The sequence below is a fragment of the Babylonia areolata genome, chromosome 4 (genome assembly GCF_041734735.1).
Source record: "Babylonia areolata isolate BAREFJ2019XMU chromosome 4, ASM4173473v1, whole genome shotgun sequence".
In the NCBI taxonomy this organism is placed as follows: domain Eukaryota; kingdom Metazoa; phylum Mollusca; class Gastropoda; order Neogastropoda; family Buccinidae; genus Babylonia; species Babylonia areolata.
Window position 1 is genome coordinate 35,376,981 of NC_134879.1, and position 23,480 is coordinate 35,400,460.

The window sequence follows — 23,480 nt, forward strand, 5'->3', positions numbered from 1 at the left end:
AACATAAAATAAAATAAAAATCATGGAAATAGGAAAAAAATGAAACAGACAAAAATACCAACGTAAGACATAAGACAAGACATATCCACATATAAGCTGGTAGGCTGCCAAGCGCATAAACAACATAACACAACACACTGATCAGCAATATTTCATGAACAGCAGGGACGTCTTCAGCAAAGCACAACCCCCCCCCCCCCCCCCCAACTCCCCCAGCACCCTCCCTCCCCCTCCCCACACACACACAAAGCAAAAAAAGCTAGACATTATCAATCAATTCTGCTGCTGCATCCGGTCAAGGCAAGGCATCTGCTCTGATAAATGCTCTGCAAAGTTAACATTATGAGGGAGATGTTTACAATGGTGGTGCACTGCAGCTGTCGTCCCAGCTGCTGTGCACATACACATACAACATTGATCCCATGCACTACTTGTAACATGCTTTTGCCATGCTGTTAACTGCAACAGCTTTACGAGAGAACGCAAGTATTTCGTCGTTACATCATTTACATCTGTACACTGATATAACTTACTTTTTTTTCTTTATTTTTTTGTGATTCATATATTACACACACAGAGAGAGAAAGAGAGAGAGAGAGAGAGAGAGAGAGAGAGAGAGGTTTACTCCAAACCTTATCAAATCTTACATATAAAAAAGCATTGATATATAGACACATCAATAGTCTACATCAATAAATTTACAAAAGCAGAATATAACATGGCACATACTTTTCTCAAGAAAATTTACTGACCAAATACATGAATGTTAGAATTTGACAGACTAAGCTCTGCATTTAAATCAAAACACAAAAAACGAAAAAAATAAACTTGCACAGAAGAGAAAAAAATCTGACTAAAGTCAGTGGCATTATATTTCTGTCTAAAATTATTTAACTACTAATCACTACTACTATTTCAAATAACATTTGACAAAAGACAACCACTTATAGTCTTGCATATGAAAGGCACTGAAAATAGAAAGGAGAAAGATGTGTTCAGCAAAACAAGTGCACTATTTTTCTTCAAGTTATACCTCAGAGCTGGAGTGGTGTGTAAATAATACCACATGAAAGAGATGGCTAGAAAGATGCTGCAGAAGAAAAACAAGTTTTGTCACATCAGCCCTAGATCTAAAGACTATACACTTTTTTTCCTTCTTTTTTTTCTTTTTTCTAAATCTAGTACAGTCAGCTTTAACCCTTTCTGCACAGCCTCTCTGCAGCCTTCCCCTACCCAGGAGGTTTGGGCTCCAATGCAGTAATGCACTCAGATCACTCACATTTTTTGCCTCATCTCTCAATTACTCTATCAGTGTCAGGATTGTACGCAACAAGAATTGTGTGTTTGAAATTCTCCAAAACTAACCAAGACAGTGACACATAACACAATTATCTAACAACAACAGAAAAAAAAAACCCACAAAAAAACCACAAAGAAATCGGACCAAAAAATACCTGAATAAGTAAATGTAACACAAAAAAACCTCCACTGAGAATGTTGAAACAAAGATAATGAGAACATATCAAAACAAACCATACGAGGAACAGATATGAAACAAAATCAAGAATCAATCCATTAGTATTAATACAGAATCAGGATACAAAATTAAATCAAGAATCAATCCATTAGTATTAATACAGAATCAGGATACAAAACTAAATCAAGAATCAATCCATTAGTATTAATAAAGAATCAGGACACAAACAGAATTACTTTTTTTTCTTTTCTTTTTTTCTTTTTTTACATGAAAGAGCAAACTCACAAAAAGGGAAAGAGGAAAATATGTTCATGATTGTATAAAAACAGAAAAGATACATGACTGATAAACAGAAGAAAAAAACACCAGAATAAATCCTGTGAGTGAGGAACAGGATAGAAGAAGAAAAGGCATTGAAAACAATGATAAAACAGACTCAGAGGTAATAGGTGTAAGTGACTAAAAAGTACTTTGTCCTTTTTTTTTATTTCTATTTTTTTAACAATTATTTTCTTTTTCTTTTTTTATATTTGGGATAATTCTGAACTTGGTGGAAAAACCAACGACTATTTCTGGAACACTGATTAAGACAGAACAAAACAACAACAAAAACTATGTTAAAAATCCCCAGACTGAAGACTGGAAGCCACACCACAAGCCAGGAACCTTCACTGGACAATGCTGGATATTCCATAAATAATACAGTCAGCAATAAATCCAGGCCTTCATCTTATTTTCTTTTCTTTTTGTGCCATTAAGAAGCAGATCCGATAATGTACAGGGAAAAAAAAACAAAAAAACAACAAACAAACACAAAAACACACTTTTGACAGATCTTCACATTTCTACTGGAAAGCAAAAGCACCAGAACCTGGATTTATTGATGTAATAATTTATTACAATTTAAATATTCACCGAGATCTAATACTGCAATATTTTTATAAAACGAAAGAGCAAAAAGCAAAAAACAAAACAAAAACAAAACAAAACAAACAAAAAAAGTTATCCAAATTGCTCTTTTTTTCTAAAAGCAAAAAACAAAAAAAGTGATCAAAATTGCCCTTTTTTCCCTATAAGATCAAGATTCATTTTCTCTTTCAACATCACTGCTGTGACCACACCACAGCATGGAATCAATACAAGAATACAACTATACATAGTATACTAGAAAATAAGGATACTGACAATGCCCTCCTGTGTGCATGCAATAACCCTCCTTTGTAAGGAAGAATTCAAGCCATGGAAATAAGGTGTTGTCACAGGATAGAAAACATCAGACACACTGATGACATCAACAATGAACAATGTATCAAACCATCAAGCAGCACACTGAACCATAATATGATGATCTGCTGACATCAGTCCAGGAAGGAAAATGATGTTGGTATGGCTGCATAAAAAGATCCAATGGCCTTGCTAAAACAATCCTCCAGGGAACTGTTCAGGGAGGGAGATGATGGGGAAGACAGCAAAAGGTATATTGCAGAACTGACCATCTGCAAGTTCTGACACACAACCGACAGACCTGGAGGAATCTGGTGAATAGTTCCTCTGCATGGCATCCCAATAACTCTTCACCGACTTTGGGAAGAAAAAGATTTCATTCAAAATAGAGTGCCAGAAAATAATACACAGAGACCTGAGAAACAGGAAAACTAGAGACAGGCAAGAAAGCAAGAGAGAAGTGAGCACTTGATTCAAACAGACATAAAAAAACAACATTATCATCAACACTGACGAAGGTACATATACTTCACCACACTTGTTTCATTTCCACAATTTCATATACACACAAAAAAAATATTTAAAAAAATAAAACAAACACTAACAAAACCATATCGCACACATACAAGAAATAAACAACACTACTGTTTTTTGTTCGCACACATAAACCTAGATTGTTCAGACAGCTCATCTCATCTACTGAAGTGTTACAAAAATTAATTCATGAAGGTTTTTTAAGTCTATTGACCTGAAGAAAAAAAAAAAAGATGTTACGAAAGTCTATTTCAACTGAAAGACTACAACTCAAACATTACTCCACATCATTATGGCTACATATGTATAGATCAGGAAGAAAAAAAAACTGTACATAAACCATGCAAAGGGTGCAAAAAAAAATCATTCAAAATAAAACAAACAAAAAAAAAGAAATCAGAAAAAAGTTATTTTGTGATACATATATAGATAATTTTATAATTTTAAGTGTAACAGTTTCTAAAGCACCAATACCTTAAATAACAGATGGTGTGTTAGTATTCTTTCTTTTTCAGGGAGAATCCAAAGTTTCTGAGAAACTGACTCAGGGAGGTGGGTATGGGGGCAGATCATCAAGCTATGGAAATGAATAACGAATTTTGAACAATTGGCATATTTTCCATTCTGCTCAACTTCGATCTCACACTTAGATTTCAAAACAACTTCAAAGACTATGTTCAGTGAACCAATGACATTTCAGCAAAACAACTCAGTTTTACATCATGGCAACCAAAAATAAATTCTAAGGTGGTGGTTATTGTTGTCGTTTTCTTTTCTGTTGTTGTCTTTTAAACATGAAGCAGAAACTGTGATTAAATTAAGAGCGAAATAGATGAACACATCAGTTGTCCCATTAATTGATAATTCAATCTGATCCTGTTTCAAGTGATCTTGACTTACGAGTGTCTTTTCATCCATGACAAAGAATACAACAGAATTCTTATCAGTCTGCTAGTCAAAAAATACTCTTTTGCTGCTGTGTGAATGCAATATAGCCAATCCCCATATGGAAATGTTGATCCTCATTGGATTAATCACCCATATCCTCTATTTTTTTTTTTTTTTTTAAGTTTGATGGCAGGGGAACATTTCAGTCAGCTATTTTGCTTCCAAGTAACCAAATCAATAGAACACCACCCATTCCCTGGTTTCCTTTCCCTCACTCCTGACAATGGCAAAAAAACAACTGAATCTTTAAAAGGGTTGAACAATTCCCAGTGATATGATACATAATTATCTTAGATTCCAAATATTTCAGCAGTCTTCGGGGGTGGAAAGCTGAGAGAGGTAAAACCAAAGCTACTTGAACATTCGCATTTAATTCTAGTATTTTGTTGTGCAGGGTGGCTGGGGGAAAGAATGGCTCAGTTGTTAACAACAGAGAAGTTTGGATGCTCCCTTTGTCATACAATACCAATGTTACTGTGGGTTTTGCTAAAGCTATGCGGAGCATTAGTTACCAGTACAGGTCACAAACAAGAAGATACAAAATACAAGAATAACTGAATTTAAAATAAACAAATTACAGCACCCCTATGTGAAAAGCAGTCAAAGTATATACAGTACTTTTCTTTGAAGTAGAGCAAAACAGTAAATGAAGAAACTCACACAAAGCCAACTTCATTCATGTGTCATATAATGTAAAGCCATGGGACCTTGTGCAATTTTGGGACCCCCCCTACCCCCCCCCCCCCAACCCCCCCTTATTGATCCTTTTCACTCTTTATGCTAGGCATCTGCCAAGAAGATCTTGGGGATTAATTCATGAATGAAGCAATAAAACATTATTCTGGGGACACTGTGCAGTTGGCTTTACACAAGGCTTTGCTGCTTCATTACACTCCTTCCTTATTTATCTACACGTTTACACTTTCTGAACAGAACCACATGCTGGCTGCAAGTTCCAATTTGGACAGGAGCCAAGTTCACACAATATAACCAGTCTAAGGTATTTCTTATCCATACAACAGCACTCACCTACTGGAAGATTAAAATCATGCTAGCAGGTTTTACACTTACAGAGAGGTAACTACTTCTCGTACTTCGTTCGGGTCTTTTCTTCTGTAGCTGTTTTGCTTGCTTGCTTGTTTAAAGTTTTGTTGTTTTCACAAACACCATTGTGTTCTATTGGGAGATTTGAAATTCACTGATTAGTAATACTAACAGGAAAAACTTAGCAATTTAAATTCAACAGGACAAAAAGTTTTATGCTAACATCAACAAATAAATGTACAATATTCTAATATAAAAAATTACATTATAAGTAGTCTAGAATGAAATATGCTCAGTTCTTTAAGTTAGCAATACTAACACACCCAAACCTTTAATCTGGTGATGGGACACAAGGTAAAAGAACGACAAAATGGCAACAAATTCTAAAGACTGATATGGCAGATGCATAGTAAAGAAATATCAAAATAATAACAACAACAAATCTATCATGAATCAAGTTGACACTCCCTCTAACAAAATAATAATAATAATAAATTCATTTCAACAGCAATGAATGCCTACAACAGCTACTAGCTCATTCCCAATACAAAAGGAGTGTAATCAAGATCAGCACACACACACACAAAATTACCAAGTATTCACTCTTTACTTGTGACGAAAAAGCAACATAAGTCCTATTAGAAAAGAAGGAATGTGAGAAATAAATGAATAGGCTGAAAAAGGTAAAAACAAACAAATCAAAAATAAAATAAAAAAGAAAGAAAGAAAGAAAGAAGTGGTAACTCCACAGGAACAATTGGTCAACACTGCTGAGAGTCATACTCAATGTTCCAGTTGTGGTCATGGGTGACCCTCTCCATCACATCAAAAAAGGGGCCCGGTGCTGAGCTGATGGGGCGGTTCCAACAGTCACGCGCATGTCGGTACATATTGCGTGTGTAAAAACTCTCCCACGATACCAGAAGGGGACTAAAACCCTGTTCCAGAAAACCACATGTCACAGTAGCACACCAGACATCAAAGGCTACAACAACAGCCACGATGTTAAGAACAAGAACCAAAAAAATATCAATAAAAATTTAACAATAATATGTAAAATTCCACAGCTGCCACAACAATCCAGAACTGCTGACAAAAGTCAGTATAAAAAAAACCCATTAGAATACAAAAGCAAACATCACATTCTCTACACAAAGATTCTACAGCATGCCAGCAAGATCTATCCCTCCACCCCAGGTGACCGCATGCTTCTTGAAGGAACAGCAAAACAGCACCTCTGTCCCAGTCAAGGTGGTCACACCTGTAGGAGAGTTTAGTTAAGTTCTGGACATCATCTACTTTATGCCAGTCTGGAAAAAAACAAAGGAAGCAAAATACAATCTGCAACAACAGGATGCTGCACAAAGGTTAAGCAAGATGAAATATTAATCAGAAGAAAAAAAAAGGGGGGGTGGGGGGGGGAGGAGTATGATGCCAAGCAACTTACCTTGTGATCTGAATGCTAATAGCAATATCAATGAAAACACACACATACATATATAGATATGCATGCAAGTATGCCGACACCCACAGGAAGCAGAACTTTTCCATTCAACACAGAAGTCGGTTACCCTCTATGTTGTACTATAATTTTTTTTTTTTTTTAAACAATCTGAAAAACAACTGGCTTCCTCAAGTCCAGTTTACATAAAGCACCATCACTGACTGAACCAGAACCCCCCTCCCCCCCCCTCCCAATCAGTTTTAAATCCCAGCTCCAGTGCCATCATTATGATGCATAAGAACTTACAGCCCACAGACACTTCTGCGCAACTGTAATCAGTTGAAAAAGTAGTGCAGAAACAAACAACACAAATCAGATGCATGACAGAGGAAGAGCAACAGAATTATGTCAGTCATTCAAATCACCATAAAAGGCATAATACATGTATAAAGGGATCAGATAAAATAAAATAAAAAACATGAAAAACCCTTCTGTTTCAGTCTTCACTTTTGCTGGTGCCTCAATGGCCCCAAAATACCAGCACTTTCTGTGCAGATGGACACACTAATAAGCCATAACAATGTAACAGCCATTATTTCATTAAAAAAAAAAAAAAGAGGAAGAAAAAAGAAAGTCAAAGATATTATCCTTTCCATCAACAACAAAAGCGATAAACCAATGCCTCCACATGCATGCCAAATCACCAAAATACAACATACTCAAAGTTCCACCCATGATCTGTGGTGACTCGCTCCTGAACTTCTATGTGTGAGCCAGCACAGCTGGCAACTGGAATGTTCCAGCAATCGCGGATTCGCCTATAAACATTGCGTGTGTAAAAACTTTCCCAGTTCTGCAGGAGAGGGACATAACCCTGGGGAAAAAGAAAACACTTCACGTTAAAAGCCCGCAGATGGTAGTGAAAACTGAAATAAAAAATACATATTGCAAATAAGCCAGTGACAAAATATCAAATCATATAATGTTCATGAGCTTTCTGTAAAGTTCCCATGAAACACAAAGTTATCTGCCTCTATGTTCCGCCCTCTTCTACTTCCTTTCTGTGTCATAACATTTACCAGAAATCAATCTTGATTTTTCCTGAATCTGATTTTTTAAAAATCAAGTTTACTTTAAACAATTTTAAATTTCAATCAACAAGTATAAATAAATAAATGATTATAAACAGACTTAACAAAAGCAGAAGAAAAAAAAAAATAGAAACAAGCAAACCAACAATGATTCAAATAATATGGTATAACATTATATATGAACAAAAGCATAAATCTTTCAGCAAACAGCAACACAAAAAGGTTGCAGATTATTATATAGCTACACACTGCAAAGCACTTTATCTAATCTCAAAAGCATAGCTATCTCTTTCATGTCTGAAGATTTAGTTCATCAAGCACCATATTCAAGATAAAAGATAAATCCGACAACTTGCTTTAGTCATAAACGTCTTCCAAATTCAGTTATAATTAATATAAATATCACTGTCTAAACAAAGAACACATTAATAAAAGATTTTTTTTTTTTTAAATATCATTAATGCCTTTTTGTTCAAGAAAAATATATAATTCTAATATATATATGGATAACACAAAGAACAGACAAAACAGTGTGTGTGTGTGTGTGTGTGTGTGTGTGTGTGTGCGTGCGTGCACACGTGCGTTTGACACTGTCCGAGACGCTTTCAAAACATTCGTGTTCAGCTTTTACAATGTGTTTAACTCACACATACATTTTTTTTTGGATACATATTCTTCTTGTTTGTGGTGCCAGGCATGACAACTAGTATTCTCATCTGTGTTGTGCAAACATCTACAGATAAGCACACTCAAATACACACATTGTTCGAAGTGTGTGTGTGTGTGTGAGAGAGAGAGAGAGAGAGAGAGAGAGAGAGAGAGAGAGAGAGAGAGAGAGAGAGAGAGAGTCCAACAAAACGCTTTCAAAATATTCAGGTTCAGTGTTTATAATGTGTTTGTGAACATTGTCTCAAGCATACATTTTAATGTACGGATCTATATTCTTTCCATTTGTTGTGTCAGGCAGGACATCTTGCATTCACAAGCTGGTTTGCACAAACATCTACAGACAGATATACTCACATGCACACTTTCTTGGAAATGTGTGTGTGTGTGTGTGTGTGTGTGTGTGTGTGTGTGTGTGTGTGTGTGTGTGTGTGTGTGTGTGTGCCCACTCACATGTGTATTGGTGGTCATATACATAGAATATAATTTAATCATCACCTTCATCAGTTTATATATATGAATTCAAATATTCGTTACACTTTATCAGATTTCATAAGAAGAGAAAAAATGTTTATCCCATTCATGACATTCTTTCTTCATCAAGAAGTTGACTGATGCTTTAAAATCAATGAGAAATGATAAAGAATGATTCCTCCATTTCAAAAGCCAGCGTACATTTTTATTTCTTTTTAAAGAAAGAATCTGAATTACACACTTGACATCAAACTCACTCCCTACACATAAATGTATACATGCAAAGAATCAGCAAAAGGGTGGCAGTTGTGGAGGGTGGTTAGAAGAATAGAAAGCTTTTAAATACAAATATTTTTGTTACTGTTATGTGTATGAATGATATATTTTTAGTGGTTTTCTTTTCCAATCCCATACATACTCACTCTTCCTCTCATCCTGTTCTATAAACACTTGTGCATGTTATACCCATATTGCAGTCACTGAAAATGCTAGTTTTACTTTTATCAGGGCTTCTGATAAGCTGAAAATCTTGAGGATTCCAGGGAAACCATGGGGATTGTGCCACAATTCTGGAGTAGAAGGCTCCAGACTACCTTCAGAGGGTCTCTGTGGTGCTGCACGTTCTACCTAGTCAAATCTGCATCACTACTCACAAACAACGGCAAGCATACCTTCTTGTTATAATCATCTAGGTATAGAATTGGCGAAAGTGAAACAACTCATCTTTGGAGTAGACAGTCCTTGTGTGAAACTTAAGCAACGATACACAATATTCCATCTTTTTCCGTGTACGTGTTTGTTGTGGTAATGTTTATATCTATAAAGTCTGAGGGACCCGCTTCATGAATTTACAGTGCTTTCTCTCCATTTCAAAGCATCAGAAGCATATATCTATGAATTACACACTATCAGATGCCCTGATTATTCCAATCCTTTATAGTGTTCAACAGAATATTACATCTATAAGAAATATGCAAGATACAATCAAATGCATCATTATCAAATCACATAGCTTTTTACAGAAACATAATTTCATCCAATACCATAATTTACTAAAACATTAGTTTCCTTTTCCTCATCTTTTCCTTCCTCCTTTTTTCTTTCTACAAACGGGATCTTTCTTTTACCTCTCTCACTTGCTGCTGCTTCTCTTTATTTGTTTCTGACTGGTATTCTTTTAACTAGGCTTATATATCTATATCTACACAACATTTTTTTTAACCAATCTTTGCTTAGTTATGTATAATCTTTCTTCTTTGTAGAAGCACACATTCATATTTTATGAAACTACAGAATAATGTATTACTGTTCTAACACTCACTCACTCTCTCTCTCACACACACAAATGACACACACACCTTCAGAAGATAAAGCTTTGCTGTAGCAGTACATTGCATGCCTGAAGTATTCAGCTGTGCAGTTGTGAAAGTGCATGTACAAGTATCTCAGTAGATTCATATTAGTGAGAGTGTATACATGTGTACGGTAATCATGTATATGTGCAAGTATATGCACATGCATGAGGTATGTTGTGGACATGTTCACATGAGTGTGTAAAACAACCAGGCTAAACAATCCACTGTCACAACAATTGTTATCAAGCAGCCCCAGTCTAACTTCTCATACTATACAACCAGAGTGGTGAGCAATGATCCAAATGATACATTAAAAATTAAACGAATAAAAAAAAAATCAAATCAAATTGACAAAAGGGAGACTTTGGCCCAGTTTACACAAGCACTTGCTTGAATGAGAAATGAATCAATGATCACTCCAACAGAAACCAATCTCAGAACTTTAGCCTGCCAGTCAGTCACTCACACAACACTCAGTGTGGTCAATGACCTTTTCTGTCACTTTATCACTATGGACAGACGTAAGCTGGTCACTGACCTTCAGTCTTCTCTTCATAATAACCAGTGTCACAAAAAAAAGATAAACCTTTGCTCCTGAATTCACTGTATGTATTTAATAGGCACAATACTCATTAAACACACTTAACCCCTAGGCTGCCTATACGACGAGATAACTCGTCATGGAAAGCATGTACGCTTCGCTGCCACAATGATGAGATAACTCATTGAAATATTCTGACTTTTCCCTGCTTTGCATTCAGTTTGTTGACAAAAATGCTGGTAGCTTTAGCTTGGGGAATCTTTCTAGATTCTATTCATAGCTAGAAACACCATCAGCGTCATAAGGCAGTCCTTTATTTGAACGTTTTGGTTGGGTTACTGGCCGCAGTCTTTGCCTGGCTCCTGTCCTCGCTCGCTCAACAAAATGTTGGACTGACTCCGTGCTCAAGACATGCGATTGTGGCAAACTAAATCAACCAAGATTACTTTCTTCAGCTGATGCTCAGAAAGAATTCAAGCATAAATTCAAAGGAGAAGATAGTGGTGAACATTTATAGGACGATTTGATAGAAAATAAAGGGAGCAATCAAGAGAGTGGCCAAGATGCGACTGTCAGTGAGTGATGCCGGCTGTTCAGCTCTAGCAGACAACAGAAGTCACCGAATTTTTATCAGGACATAGTGTGGGCTATTTTCTTGGCACTCAGCCAACGCGGTCTGATGAGAACTGGACAAAGTGACCCTGTGAGAGGGGTGAAGAGGAGGGGGGTGGAGACTGAGGGGCCGTGGCCTCACATCCATATATTCACTTGCAGAAGTCACAATGCATTATGTATCTATTTCTTTTTCAGTTTTTTTATATTGTGGTTGTTCTAGTATGATTTTGTGTGTGCAGATATCCATTTGTCCAGAAAATATGATATTTTAGTGCAAATTACCTGACTAATGTTTGTAATGAACAAGTTGAAAATGTGACAAAAAAACAAAACACTGATTTCAAAACAACAGTATGTCACTAAAAATATATAAAATGGGAAAACATTATGTGTTTTGTATTCTTTATTCATTTGCCTTTCAGAAAATATATACTTTTATGGGTCTTTCTCCAATAACAAAGAGCACAGAATTTTTTGAAAATTTATACCCGTTTTTTTTGTGAAAAAACCCTGGCAAATAGATTTCACTTAAATCTTATTTTCCTGGCAGAGAAAGGCTTAAATCAAGTGCAATATCTTAGAAAACAAACAAACAAACAAAAACAACACTCTGAGGGAAAAAAACATTAATAACAGATACATGGTTTACATACTCATCACTCACATAAAGTTTTAGAATAATTTAAGTTGGAAAATACCTAAAAGTAGATTTTGCTTCTGTCCAATGTCTTTGTGTGTATGGATGTAAATCAGTGTTTGAGTGTTTGGTTGTATGTCTGAGCAGAGTTATGCAAGTAAATAGTTGTTTTAGTGTTTAAATATTGTACGCACTGGTTTTTTACACTAAACACAGCAGTTGAGCATTTTTTTTTTTTTTTACATGGAAAGGTGTGATATAAATGAAATTAAATGAAATTTAATGAATTAAATCTCCCATTTCTGAAAACCATCTGGATTGGGGGAAATGTATCAAACATCTGGAAGCTTTGAGCTTGTGGAGCTCAAACATTGATGAAAATACTTTGTGTCATGGATGCCATATACTATGACCTATCCATTGCTAATCATTTATGCTTCGGGTCCATTTGCAGATGTAAACAAATGATTCCACAGAAAAAATGGGAGGCAAGTTATTTTGATTAAAAGAAAAACCTATAACTAGTATAAGGATCACTATGTAATAAAAGGCCACTTGGTTGGCTTTTTCTATTGCAAATCACAGCATATTAATTATTATAATTGCCAATTCTGCATACGCTCAAACCTTTTTTCTTTTTTTTTTTAAGAATGTAAGAAAATAAATGATAAATAAGTATACTATTATTGCTGTTGGTGATCAAGATGGCATGTGGCAATTTTTATTTACCTACGAAGTATGATGTATCTAGTTCTGCTAATGTTATTCACCTTAACCCTCCCACTCAAGTCTTTTATGGATCTAAAAAAATAAAATATATATCACACCCACCTCCTTCTTAGGCTCTGTGCAGCTCTTGTCCTTCTCAATGCCATAATAGCGCAGGAAGTCACGGCAGTGTCCAATGATGATCATCAAGGCATAGCCCAGGTAGGTCAGAATGGCAATATGGAATGGTGTCTCCTCAAATGACTCAAAGAAATCATCCTGCCAGTTCATTCCCTGCACAAATATTACATTGTAATATATTACAATATACTCCACTACATAAGACATTCACACTCCACTCCATAAGACAACCAACCAAAGATTAGCTCCTCATCCTTTGTGTCAAGAGCATGACACAAAACCACTTCTTTTAACATAAATTACAGCCTTAAAAAGTTGAAAAACCAATGTTTTCTTGCAATGTTCCTTTATTTTCTTATTTCAGTTCATCAAGAACCTTTGCCAGGAATCCCCGATGCCTTCTCACTGGACTGGATCTCTCCAAGGCAACTGGCCAACTGCAATTAAATGCCTGCATATTGAAAGAACTCTCCATCCAAGTTAAATGTATCCTCACCACCACAGTCAGATGATCTACAAATGTACAAATCATTAACAGACGGTCATATTTAATTTTCAACCACTTACCTTATAGTTATACAACACTACATGTAAAATGTACTTTTCATTCATTTTCATTATGTTCAAGTGTACTTTGGAAGTGTCTGAGTTTGTTCCAATGTACCTTTTATTTACCTGTGTGCAAGCTGAACTGGAAGTGTAAGCAGCACTGACTTAAGTTGTGTACCTTGTGAATGTAAAGAGTTACCACTCTTTACTATTTGTTAATTATTTTACTACTTATTTGATTATTTGTCTTAATTTATTTCAGTTTAGATTCATATTTTATTCTTAAATACACTTGGCTCTCAAGACCTGACCAGTGAGCTGGGTCTATGTGTAGATAGGTCATATGCTAGTACTACAACCAGTTAACAAAGTCTGGAAGAAGCAGGTCAGCATTGTTCATTGTGGATTCTGCAAAAGCATTTGCTATTGTGAACAAAAGCCTCCAGCTCTACAAACTTCACAGCTATGACATCAGGGCCGTAAGGTTCATGTACATTTAATGTTTGTGTTGTTTGTGTGCCTATGAGGAAGGGGTATGATCCTGGTTATTTTTAATAACAATTTAGAAACAATGTTAACTGAAGCCTATATGGACCAAACACAATCATATTTGTGACTATGTTGGCTGATATACACATCACATAAAAAAGCAACAAGTAAATCCAAAATCTTAGTAATTATCGGAGCGGATAAATATTTCACAACATGCAAGAACTGACGGAGTATTATTTGGGCTAAAAATAGCAACCAGTTACAATATCCGTGAATATCAAAGTGTGTTTCCAGATTTTAAGTTTCAAATACTTACACTGCACTTTCTGTAGAGATTATGGATGCAGACAACCTGATAAGATATGCCTGACTGTCTCTACTGTTCCCAATCATAATTAACTTATTCCGTTACGGGCCCAGCAACAGTTTAGCCCATGAGAGTTGACGACTGGTATGACGGAACATTAAAAATTTTCGGCTTACCTTGTCTGATTTTCCATTTGTTCTGCCGTTCATTCCGTTTCTGTACCCATTTGTTCCTTTATGTGAATGTTCATTTTGATAAGTACTTGATTGTTTGTTTGATAATTTCACGTTTTCCATCGTCTCAATGCGTGTTGTGCCCCTCCCCGTGGCCATCTTGAATGATGCACTCTCTTCACAAAAGTCTGCTGCGAATGGCACAGAAAAGATTTCTTGTCGTATTTTGTAGCCAATGAAAAGCCTTGTTTTATAACAGGCTCGTTTGTTGACTGACCTTGTTTCGTTTCTGACAGATCGGACTGGGGACAAAAATCAAGCGAGAATGTATACATGAAAAGATTATCATTATAAAAAAAAAAAAAAGTGTAGTACTTGGTGTGATTGGACTGAATGCGATTTGTATTAAAATCTACTTCATTCTGCCTCGAAGGAAACTTATTATACACAATGTGTTTCACAATGGCCAAGGTCTAAGCCGTTACCAATGACAGCGTCTTGTCAACAAACGACATCGTGTGTGGGAACGTGAGCGCGCCAGAAAGGTGCTGTACAATAGAACGATCGAATCTCTCAGTTACATATTCCCGTTCATATATTCTGCACCCCTCCCCTACCCCCACCTCTCTGTCTGTCTGTTTCTCTCTCTCTGTCTCTGTCTCTCTCTCTCTCCGTCTCTCTCTCCCCTAGTCAGTAATTAAGTCCAAAGCTGATCATGTCCCTGTCGTGAATTACTAAAAAAAATAATGTGAATGAACTTCTCACCCCCTCTCCCCTATCTCTCTTTTCTCCCCCCCCCCCCACCCCCCCCCCCCCCCCCCCCCCCCCGCAGCCCCCCCCCCCCCCCCCCCCCCCCCCCCCCCCCCCCCATCTCTCTCTCTCTCTCAGTCTCTCTCTCCCGAGTCCCCTCTCGTCCCTTCCCTTCCTAGACGTCTTAACTGTGTTCTCATCGACCGTGTTCAATGTGTCCATTTATTGCCCCCTATCTCCCCCCCCCCAATCCCCCCCCCCTTTTTTTTTTCTTTAAAAAAATTTTTTTTTTAATTCTCCATTCGGTCTTCTGTCTGGCCATACAGCAATCTGTCAGGCTGTTCTCGATTGATGCGGTGTGTGTGTGTGTGTGTGTGTGTGTGTGTGTGTGTGTGTGTGTGTGTGTGTGTGTGTGTGTGTGCCGTGTGTGTGCGCGCGCGCGCTTGCGTTATCCAATATCTGAAAATGTTTGGGGTTTTTTACCCGTTGCTTCATAACATTTGTTTTCATCATGCATTCGATCTTATTCTTTTCTTCTTCTTCTTCTTCTTTTTTTTTCTTCTTCTTCTTCTTCTTTTTTTTTTTTTTTTTTTTTTAATTTTATCATTGCCTTTCTGTCTTTCAGTTTGTTCGTAGACATGCCTGCCCGTGTGTCTGTCTGCAACCGACCACAGGATCTCCGTCTTCCTGTCAGTCTGTCCGAGTGTGAGTTGTGTCTGCCTCGATCTCCATGCATCGGTTTGGTTATGATATGTCTTAAATCCATGTTCGTCATTCCCACCATCTTTGCACCTTCATCTTAACTGACGTACGGACACTGACACTGGCATGTTTTATTGCCCACTCAGCAGTTAATGAAGCCCTGCAGACAATGAGGGTGATGATTTCATTTAGAGACATTGATTTTATAGATATACTTTAAGACATCTCGCACCGTAACACACACACACTCACGCATGCGTCACACACACACACACACACACACACACACACACACACACACACACACACACACACACACACACACACACACACCACTGACGCGCGCGCGCACACACATACACATACGCGCGCGCGCAATCAAAAAATGATGATTGCATCAGCTCCACTGAGATTAATCGCTGTGTACTTTGTTCGGGTGTCATGCATACATTCTTCTGCAATATGTCTAGCTAGATTTGTAGTATAATTTATGTTCAATTGTTGTTTGACAATAGACTAGAAATAAACTAGAAACACTATTTGCACCAGCGTCGTACACAAATTAACGTCATTGCACACCAAAACTTGCGATTATTCTGTATATGCTACACAGTGGAATAAACAGCTGTTATTCATATCCGCGATCGGTTTTGCAGGGCAGATACAGGCTATAACCTTAGTGATGTAGGGCATCCTTGAAAATAAATTTGCCTTGCCTTGTGTTGTCTTCTCCCCCGGGGACTAGACATAGAAAAAGCAAATCAGCGCTTATATACGAGCGTATTACACTCGAAAGTAAAGGATCTCTCTCTCTCTCTCTCTCTCTCTCTCTCTCTCTCTCTCTCTCTCTCTCTCTCTCATACAACCAATAGTACAATATGGATCTGAGTTATGGGGGCTTGATAAATCTGTTTTTCACTGTGAATCAGTTCATTTAATGGCTTTAAAGAAAATTTTAGGGGTCGACATGCGAACGCCAAACGACCTTGTTTATGGTGAAACGAAGCACTATCCAATGTATATAAACTCTGCTGTATTCGCTTCTGGCTTAAAATTGTACGAATGGAAGATAACAGAATGCCGTTTAAGGCTTATAGAATGTTGTATGATTTAGATAATAAGGGAAGGAAAAACCGGGTAACTAAGTTTCGTCTTTGTTTGTTTGAATATGGACTTGCTTTGTGTGGATGGAACAGGGCATTGGTAGTGTTAATGATTTTGTATCTGTTTTCCGCCAAAGGCTGATCGATTGTAGATAGCAAACTTGGTATAATCACATTCACACTAGCAATAGATTTGATATGTATAGAACGTTCTGCAGTGTACATGATTTAAAACATTATCTGTTGCTAGATATAGATAGGTACTTGAAATTTATAACAACGAAGTTTAGATTAGGAATATCTGAACTGACAACACATCGCTCAAGGTGCAAAACGTTTTGTGCAAATGATTTAGTCTGCACTTTGTGCAATGAATCCCAAGAAAATGAGGAACATTTTGTCCTTTGTTGCTCGGCACTTAGAACGATTCGTGAAATGTTTATAAAACCAAAATATTACAAACACGCATCTCTGTTTAAATTAAGTCTATTAATGTCGTCAATTAATGCAAGAACGTTCGTGATTTTCTTTGTTTTTGTATAAGGCTTTTAAACATAGAGAAATCGCTACTTCGTGAAATGAATATGATCATGTTTTGTTATCTGTATTTATACTTGTTTGCTTATGCTGTTTCAGTGAGTTGTAGTTCATGTGAACCCCTTCACGTGGGGCTGAGGCCGTTATAATAGAATAGAATAGAATAGATTTTATTGTCATGAAACCTTAAGGTTTATAAGACTCATGTGCAATGGTAAATGAATGAATGAATGAAAAACACACAATTAATCAATCAGTTAATGCAGTAAATTGCAGGCAGCATTCATAAACGCATTTTCCTAATTTTGTTTGTATATATTCATCATCTGTTAGCATCACCTGACTGGGAAATATTTCCTGTGTTATTCGAATTTTGGATATCTTTTAAAAATTGTTGCCTTAAGGTTTTATTTTTAATACAATGATCAAGAAGATGGATTTTGTCTTCCATTATGTTACACTTGTTGCACAATCTGTCTTCTTGTGGAATATTTAAATATCTACCTTTCTCAATCTTATTTAGGTCATGCGCGCTTATTCTGAGTTTCGTTAACGCTTGTCTGTGTTTTGTATCTGATATATTTAAAAGATAGGTTTCAGTTTTGTACTCTGCTACAATCGTATTGTAAAATTTTAGCTTTAATGTTTTTTCTCTTTTATCTTTCCAGTATTTGATATATTCATTTTCTAATTTTTTTTTTTTTAATACGACGTATTTCAGTCTATGTACGCTGAATGTGAATTGGTTTTTCCAAATGTGATCAAGGCCTATAATTTCGAGTATCTTTCTAACAAATATCAACCATGGGGAAGTTGTATTTTCTTGTTGGTACATGGACTTATAATTATAATTTGTTGATGAGGGAAGTTTCTGGTAACTGAATTATGTGAATCCAATATCTAATACATTATGTGAATAAACCATTCCGTTCCTCTCAGTGAAAGTCCAACGCTTTAACCACTCGGCTATTGCGCCCGTATGTATTTTATAAACACCGTGTGTGTGTGTGTGTGTGTGTGTGTGTGTGTGTGCTTTATGTAGTATTGTGTAGTGCATGCCATGATATATATGACGGTAGCATTGTGTACTCTCTCTCTCTCTCTCTCTCTCTCTCTCTCTCTCTCTCTCTCTCTCTCTCTTCAAGTTTTACGGGACCGATGTTTGCAGTTTTTACTCTTATTTTCAGCCCTGACATGACCCTGTGTGGTCGACAGAGCTTCAATTAAATTCTGTAAGCAGCAAAGATTAATACACTTCTTCTACTACCACAACTGCCACCACCACTGACGACTTCTACCACTGCGATTACCGACTTCTACCACTGCGACTACCATGAATAATAATAATGGTATTTATATAGCGCTGAATCTTATGCAGAGACAAATCAAAGCGCTTTCGCACCATTACAACTGCGCAGTGCTACTACAATATACGTACTGCTGCTATTAATACTGCAACAACTAACACTGCTACTACTACTACTCCTGATGCAAGGCCTGTTACCTAACCAATCTCTTTTCAATATCCACCCTATCAGTATTGGGGAAGCCGGTGAAGTGTTTTCAGTGAAATCTTTACTAACAATTATGATATGACCCGTTGCCGAACGATTACGTATGACCCAGGTCCCGTAGATGTGTGCAGCGACAGAGAACCCAGGCCTGGAGGGATATCTCGGTTATCTCACTGGGTTTCTTCGCGGCCTTTTTTTCTTCTTTTTTCCCCCTTTGTTTTTTATCGGTGCAGTTTTGAGCCGACTTTGTGAGCTCAGTCGCAGTTGATAACTTTACACTCCTGATCTTGATATTCACAGGTTATACGAGATGTATGCGCAGGCATACTCCGTCTTTCTGTCTGTCTGTCTGCTACTGTCTATCTGTATAACCTCAGTTTCTCTCTACCTATTTTTTTCTGAACGCGCGCGCGTGTGCCAGTATGTAGGTATACCTATGTGTGTGTGCGTCGCCGCCACAGAGGCGTGTGTGTGTGTCCGTCCGTCCAACCATTTATTTCAGCAATATATTTCATTCATCCGTTCATCCATTCATTTACTCCCCCTTCAGCAAAGCCAATCTTCATTTCCCTCATGAACATGCACTTTTCTTGCTCCGCTTTCCGGGCGACTTTAAACTAGAGCTACTAGTCACATTTCTTATCAGTGTTCCTGCGTTCGATTAGTTCATTCATATGAAAGTGCCGAATATCAACATTTGTTGACATTTCTTTTCAAGTTTCCATTATTTGGATTTTCAAGTTGCCATATTCTAAAATCATTTACTTCACTAGGTTGAGTTCTGTGAGGTTTGGACTGGGATTGAAGAGCCAAACCGAAGGGAGATAATTGAATCAAAGAACAGATTTGCGTCGTTTCTGAGTTACAGGCCTTGTCGCTTCGGCTTTGGCTCGGAGACCTTGGGCAAATCAGATTCCTAATAATAATCATAATGCAATGACCAAAAAAAAAAAAAATGTATGTAAATATAATAATATAAAAGTGCAATATGAGAGAGAGAGAGGGGGGGGCGAGGGGGGAGAGATGATGATGATGATGATGGAAGTGATTATGATAATAATGATGATGAAGTACACACAGGACATTCGGATACACACAAATACATACGTAGACATTAAAATGTATAGTGAAGATAATGCCTGTAGTTGAAGACAGACTGAAACAGAAAGACAGACAGGGAGAGAGAGAGAGAGAGAGAGCTGAACGAGCAAGATTCTAATCTGCACACACAATTCATACTGAGAGACACACGGACGGACGGACGGGCGGACAGAATTTTGTTGGTTTTGTTTGAATCAGCTGATTTTATTATAAAAGACAATTAAACGTTCATCCCTATCATTACAGTCATATAAAAATGGCGACTGAGACACATGCAAAAACACTGAAATACTGTCGAAACTTTTCACACCAAAAGAAAGCAAAATACATACCAGAGCACACACACACACACACACACACACCTTTATTGAGCATCGGTTCACACCCCATCTACATAACAGAACTGAAGAGTTGTCAAATGAAAACATTCAGTTTGGAAACAAGCGCGCGGATAGGAAAGCTAAAAGCCATATATATCATGTGAGCCAAAAAAACAACAACAAAACAATATATACAGAACATGTATCTTGTATTCCCCTCATACAACTTGTTTCTATTTTATTTTTTCACCCACCCTCAACTGGTCTACGGTTCTACTGACGCTCCGAACGGGGGGCGAGGGGATGGCGGGGAAGGGGGATAGGGGGCGGAGGGGGGTAGCGGGCTGGGCGAGGGGTGTGGTCGGGTAGGGAGAGGTGGAATGGCGGGGTAGGAGGAGGGGCGAGGGGGCGCATGTCCTCTCATGGTTCTCCAACACCTTCGGCACTTTCCACAGTGGCTCCCTCGGAAATGGCGGCGGCGTTCCGCTGGGGGATCATGGGCTCCAGTTTGGCCTTGAGCTCCAGCAGCCGCTTCTTGAGGCCCGGACTCATGGAGGTCAGGTTGGTGGTGATGAAGCCGACGACGTACTCTATCCCGCAGGGGACCCTGAACGTGTGGTAAGTGATGGCGAACCGCCCCAGAGCCTCCTCGATGGCGTCCTCAAGGATGTCGGCGACCTCCGGGGGGTTGTGGAGGTGCTGTTTGCAGAACCTGTAGGGGTGGTTACACACAGTGAGTAACGTGTTGTGTTGTGTAAATAAATAAATAAATGAATAAACAGATAAATAAATAGATACATAAATGAATAAATAAATTAATAAATAAATAAATTTAAAAACAAAACAAGTGAACTGACAGCCTGTTAAGAGGATCCCACGACTAGGAAGCGAGGGTCTTGATGGGTTCGATTCCCAGGAATTTTACCCCTCCTTTTCCCGCACTGAGGACCTTGAGAAGTCAGTGGTCTGGATGACAGTCTTTCGCCGGGACAAGCTGGTTAAAAACAACGACCCAAGGTAGGTGTGCACCAAATTAATCAAAAGCACCAGGGAAAGACCAGAAAAACACTGAAACAAGAGCGCACTGCAGCATCACCCCCAGTGTACCTGAAGAGCCGCACGCGGTCCGTGAAATCCCCCATGCCGTGCTGATGAAGGATGGCTGCCCGCTGCACCCAGGGCATGGGGTCGTTCACCCACACGTCCATCCGGGGCCACGTCTCCGCAGGCTCCAGGTAGGCCAGGGTCGTCAGGTCTGTCCGCGACAGGCAGGGACACAGGGACACACACACACACACACACACAGGGACACACAGGGACACACAGAGGCACACACAGAGGCACACACAGGGACACACAGAGGCACACACAGAGGCACACAGGCACACACACACAGAGGCACACACAGAGGCACACACAGGCACACACAGAGGCACACACAGGGGCACACACAGGGACACACAGGCACACGCAGGCACACACACGGGAACACACACAGAAACACAGAGGCACACACAGGGACACACAGAGGCACACACAGGGACACACAGAGGCACACACAGGGACACACAGAGGCACACACAGGGACACACAGGCACACACACAGGGACACACACACACAGGGACACAGGCACACACACAGGGACACGCAGGCACACACAGAGGCACACACAGGGACACACACGGGAACACACACAGGGACACAGGCACACACAGGAACACACAAGGACACACAGGAACACACACAGGGACACACAGGAACACACACAGGCACACACAGGGACACAGGGACACACAGGAACACACAGGGACACACAGGAACACACACAGGAACACACACAGGCACACACAGGGACACAGGGACACACAGGAACACACACAGGAACACACAGGGACACACAGGCACACACAGGAACACACAGGGACACAGGGACACACAGGAACACACACAGGGACACACAGGACACACACAGGGACACACAGGAACACACACAGGCACACACAGGGTCACACAGGAACACACAGGGACACACAGAAACACACAGGGACACACAGGAACACACAGGGACACACAGGAACACACACAGGAACACACACAGGCACACACAGGGACACAGGGACACACAGGAACACACACAGGGACACACAGGGACACACAGGCACACACAGGAACACACACAGGGACACACAGGCACACACAGGAACACACACAGGGACACACAGGAACACACACAGGAACACACACAGACACACACAGGCACACACACAGGCGCACACACAGGCACACACACAGGCACACACAGGCACACACACACAGGCACACACAGGCACACACAAGGACACACAGGCACACACAGGCACACAGAGGGATACACAGGGACACGCAGGCACACACAGAGGCACACACACGGACACACAAACACACACAGGCACACACACACAGGCACACGCAGACATACACAGGGACAAACACAGGGAAACACGCACACACAGGCACACGCATGGAAACAGGTACACACATGTACACTTTGTCCTTCACTTCCTCTCGGTATCAGCTGAACGTGATCATTTTGAAGATGATGATGATAATAATGATAACGATAATAATGACGTCAAACTGCAACTACTGCATTAATGTCAAATCGATATAACAACAACAACAACAACAACTACTACTACTACTACATCACACCTAACACCACATCGCACCACAAAATAATCACAACCACAAAACACCACAACATGACCACAACCACAACCTACACCACACACAAATACATACCACTAAACACATAACACCACATCAAAACCCAATCCCATCACACAACACCACATCAAAACACAAATACACACCACACAACACACACATCAAAACAACCACACACCACACACCACAACCACACCACATCAAAACACAACCACACCACATCAAAACACAACCACACCACACACCACAAACACACCACATCAAAACACAACCACACCACACACCACAAACACACCACATCAAAACACAACCACACCACACAACAC

General features: G+C 39.0%; 2 protein-coding genes across 3 annotated transcripts in view; both read right to left on the minus strand.

Moving 5' to 3' along the window:
• The window catches only part of LOC143281109 (serine palmitoyltransferase 2-like), a 40,537-nt gene extending 25,957 nt beyond the window's left edge, over positions 1 to 14,580 (minus strand). Inside the window, exons 1-3 of one of the 2 annotated variants that reach the window (XM_076586071.1) lie at positions 14,424 to 14,580; positions 12,882 to 13,052; positions 6,011 to 6,165 (exon numbers count right to left, since the gene is read on the minus strand). In XM_076586071.1, the coding sequence (XP_076442186.1) occupies positions 6,011 to 6,165; positions 12,882 to 13,052; positions 14,424 to 14,579 (482 nt within the window). In that variant the 5' untranslated portion in view covers position 14,580. Of the gene's footprint in view, positions 1 to 6,010; positions 6,166 to 7,390; positions 7,546 to 12,881; positions 13,053 to 14,423 lie in introns of both variants that reach the window. The other variant, XM_076586070.1, reaches the window with a different exon arrangement.
• A 6,167-nt stretch (positions 14,581 to 20,747) lies between these two features.
• The window catches only part of LOC143281448 (uncharacterized), a 9,615-nt gene continuing 6,882 nt past the window's right edge, over positions 20,748 to 23,480 (minus strand). Inside the window, exons 5-6 of the mRNA XM_076586660.1 lie at positions 21,555 to 21,702; positions 20,748 to 21,159 (exon numbers count right to left, since the gene is read on the minus strand). Coding sequence (XP_076442775.1) covers positions 20,868 to 21,159; positions 21,555 to 21,702 — 440 coding nt within the window. The 3' untranslated portion in view covers positions 20,748 to 20,867. The remainder of the gene's footprint in view (positions 21,160 to 21,554; positions 21,703 to 23,480) is intronic.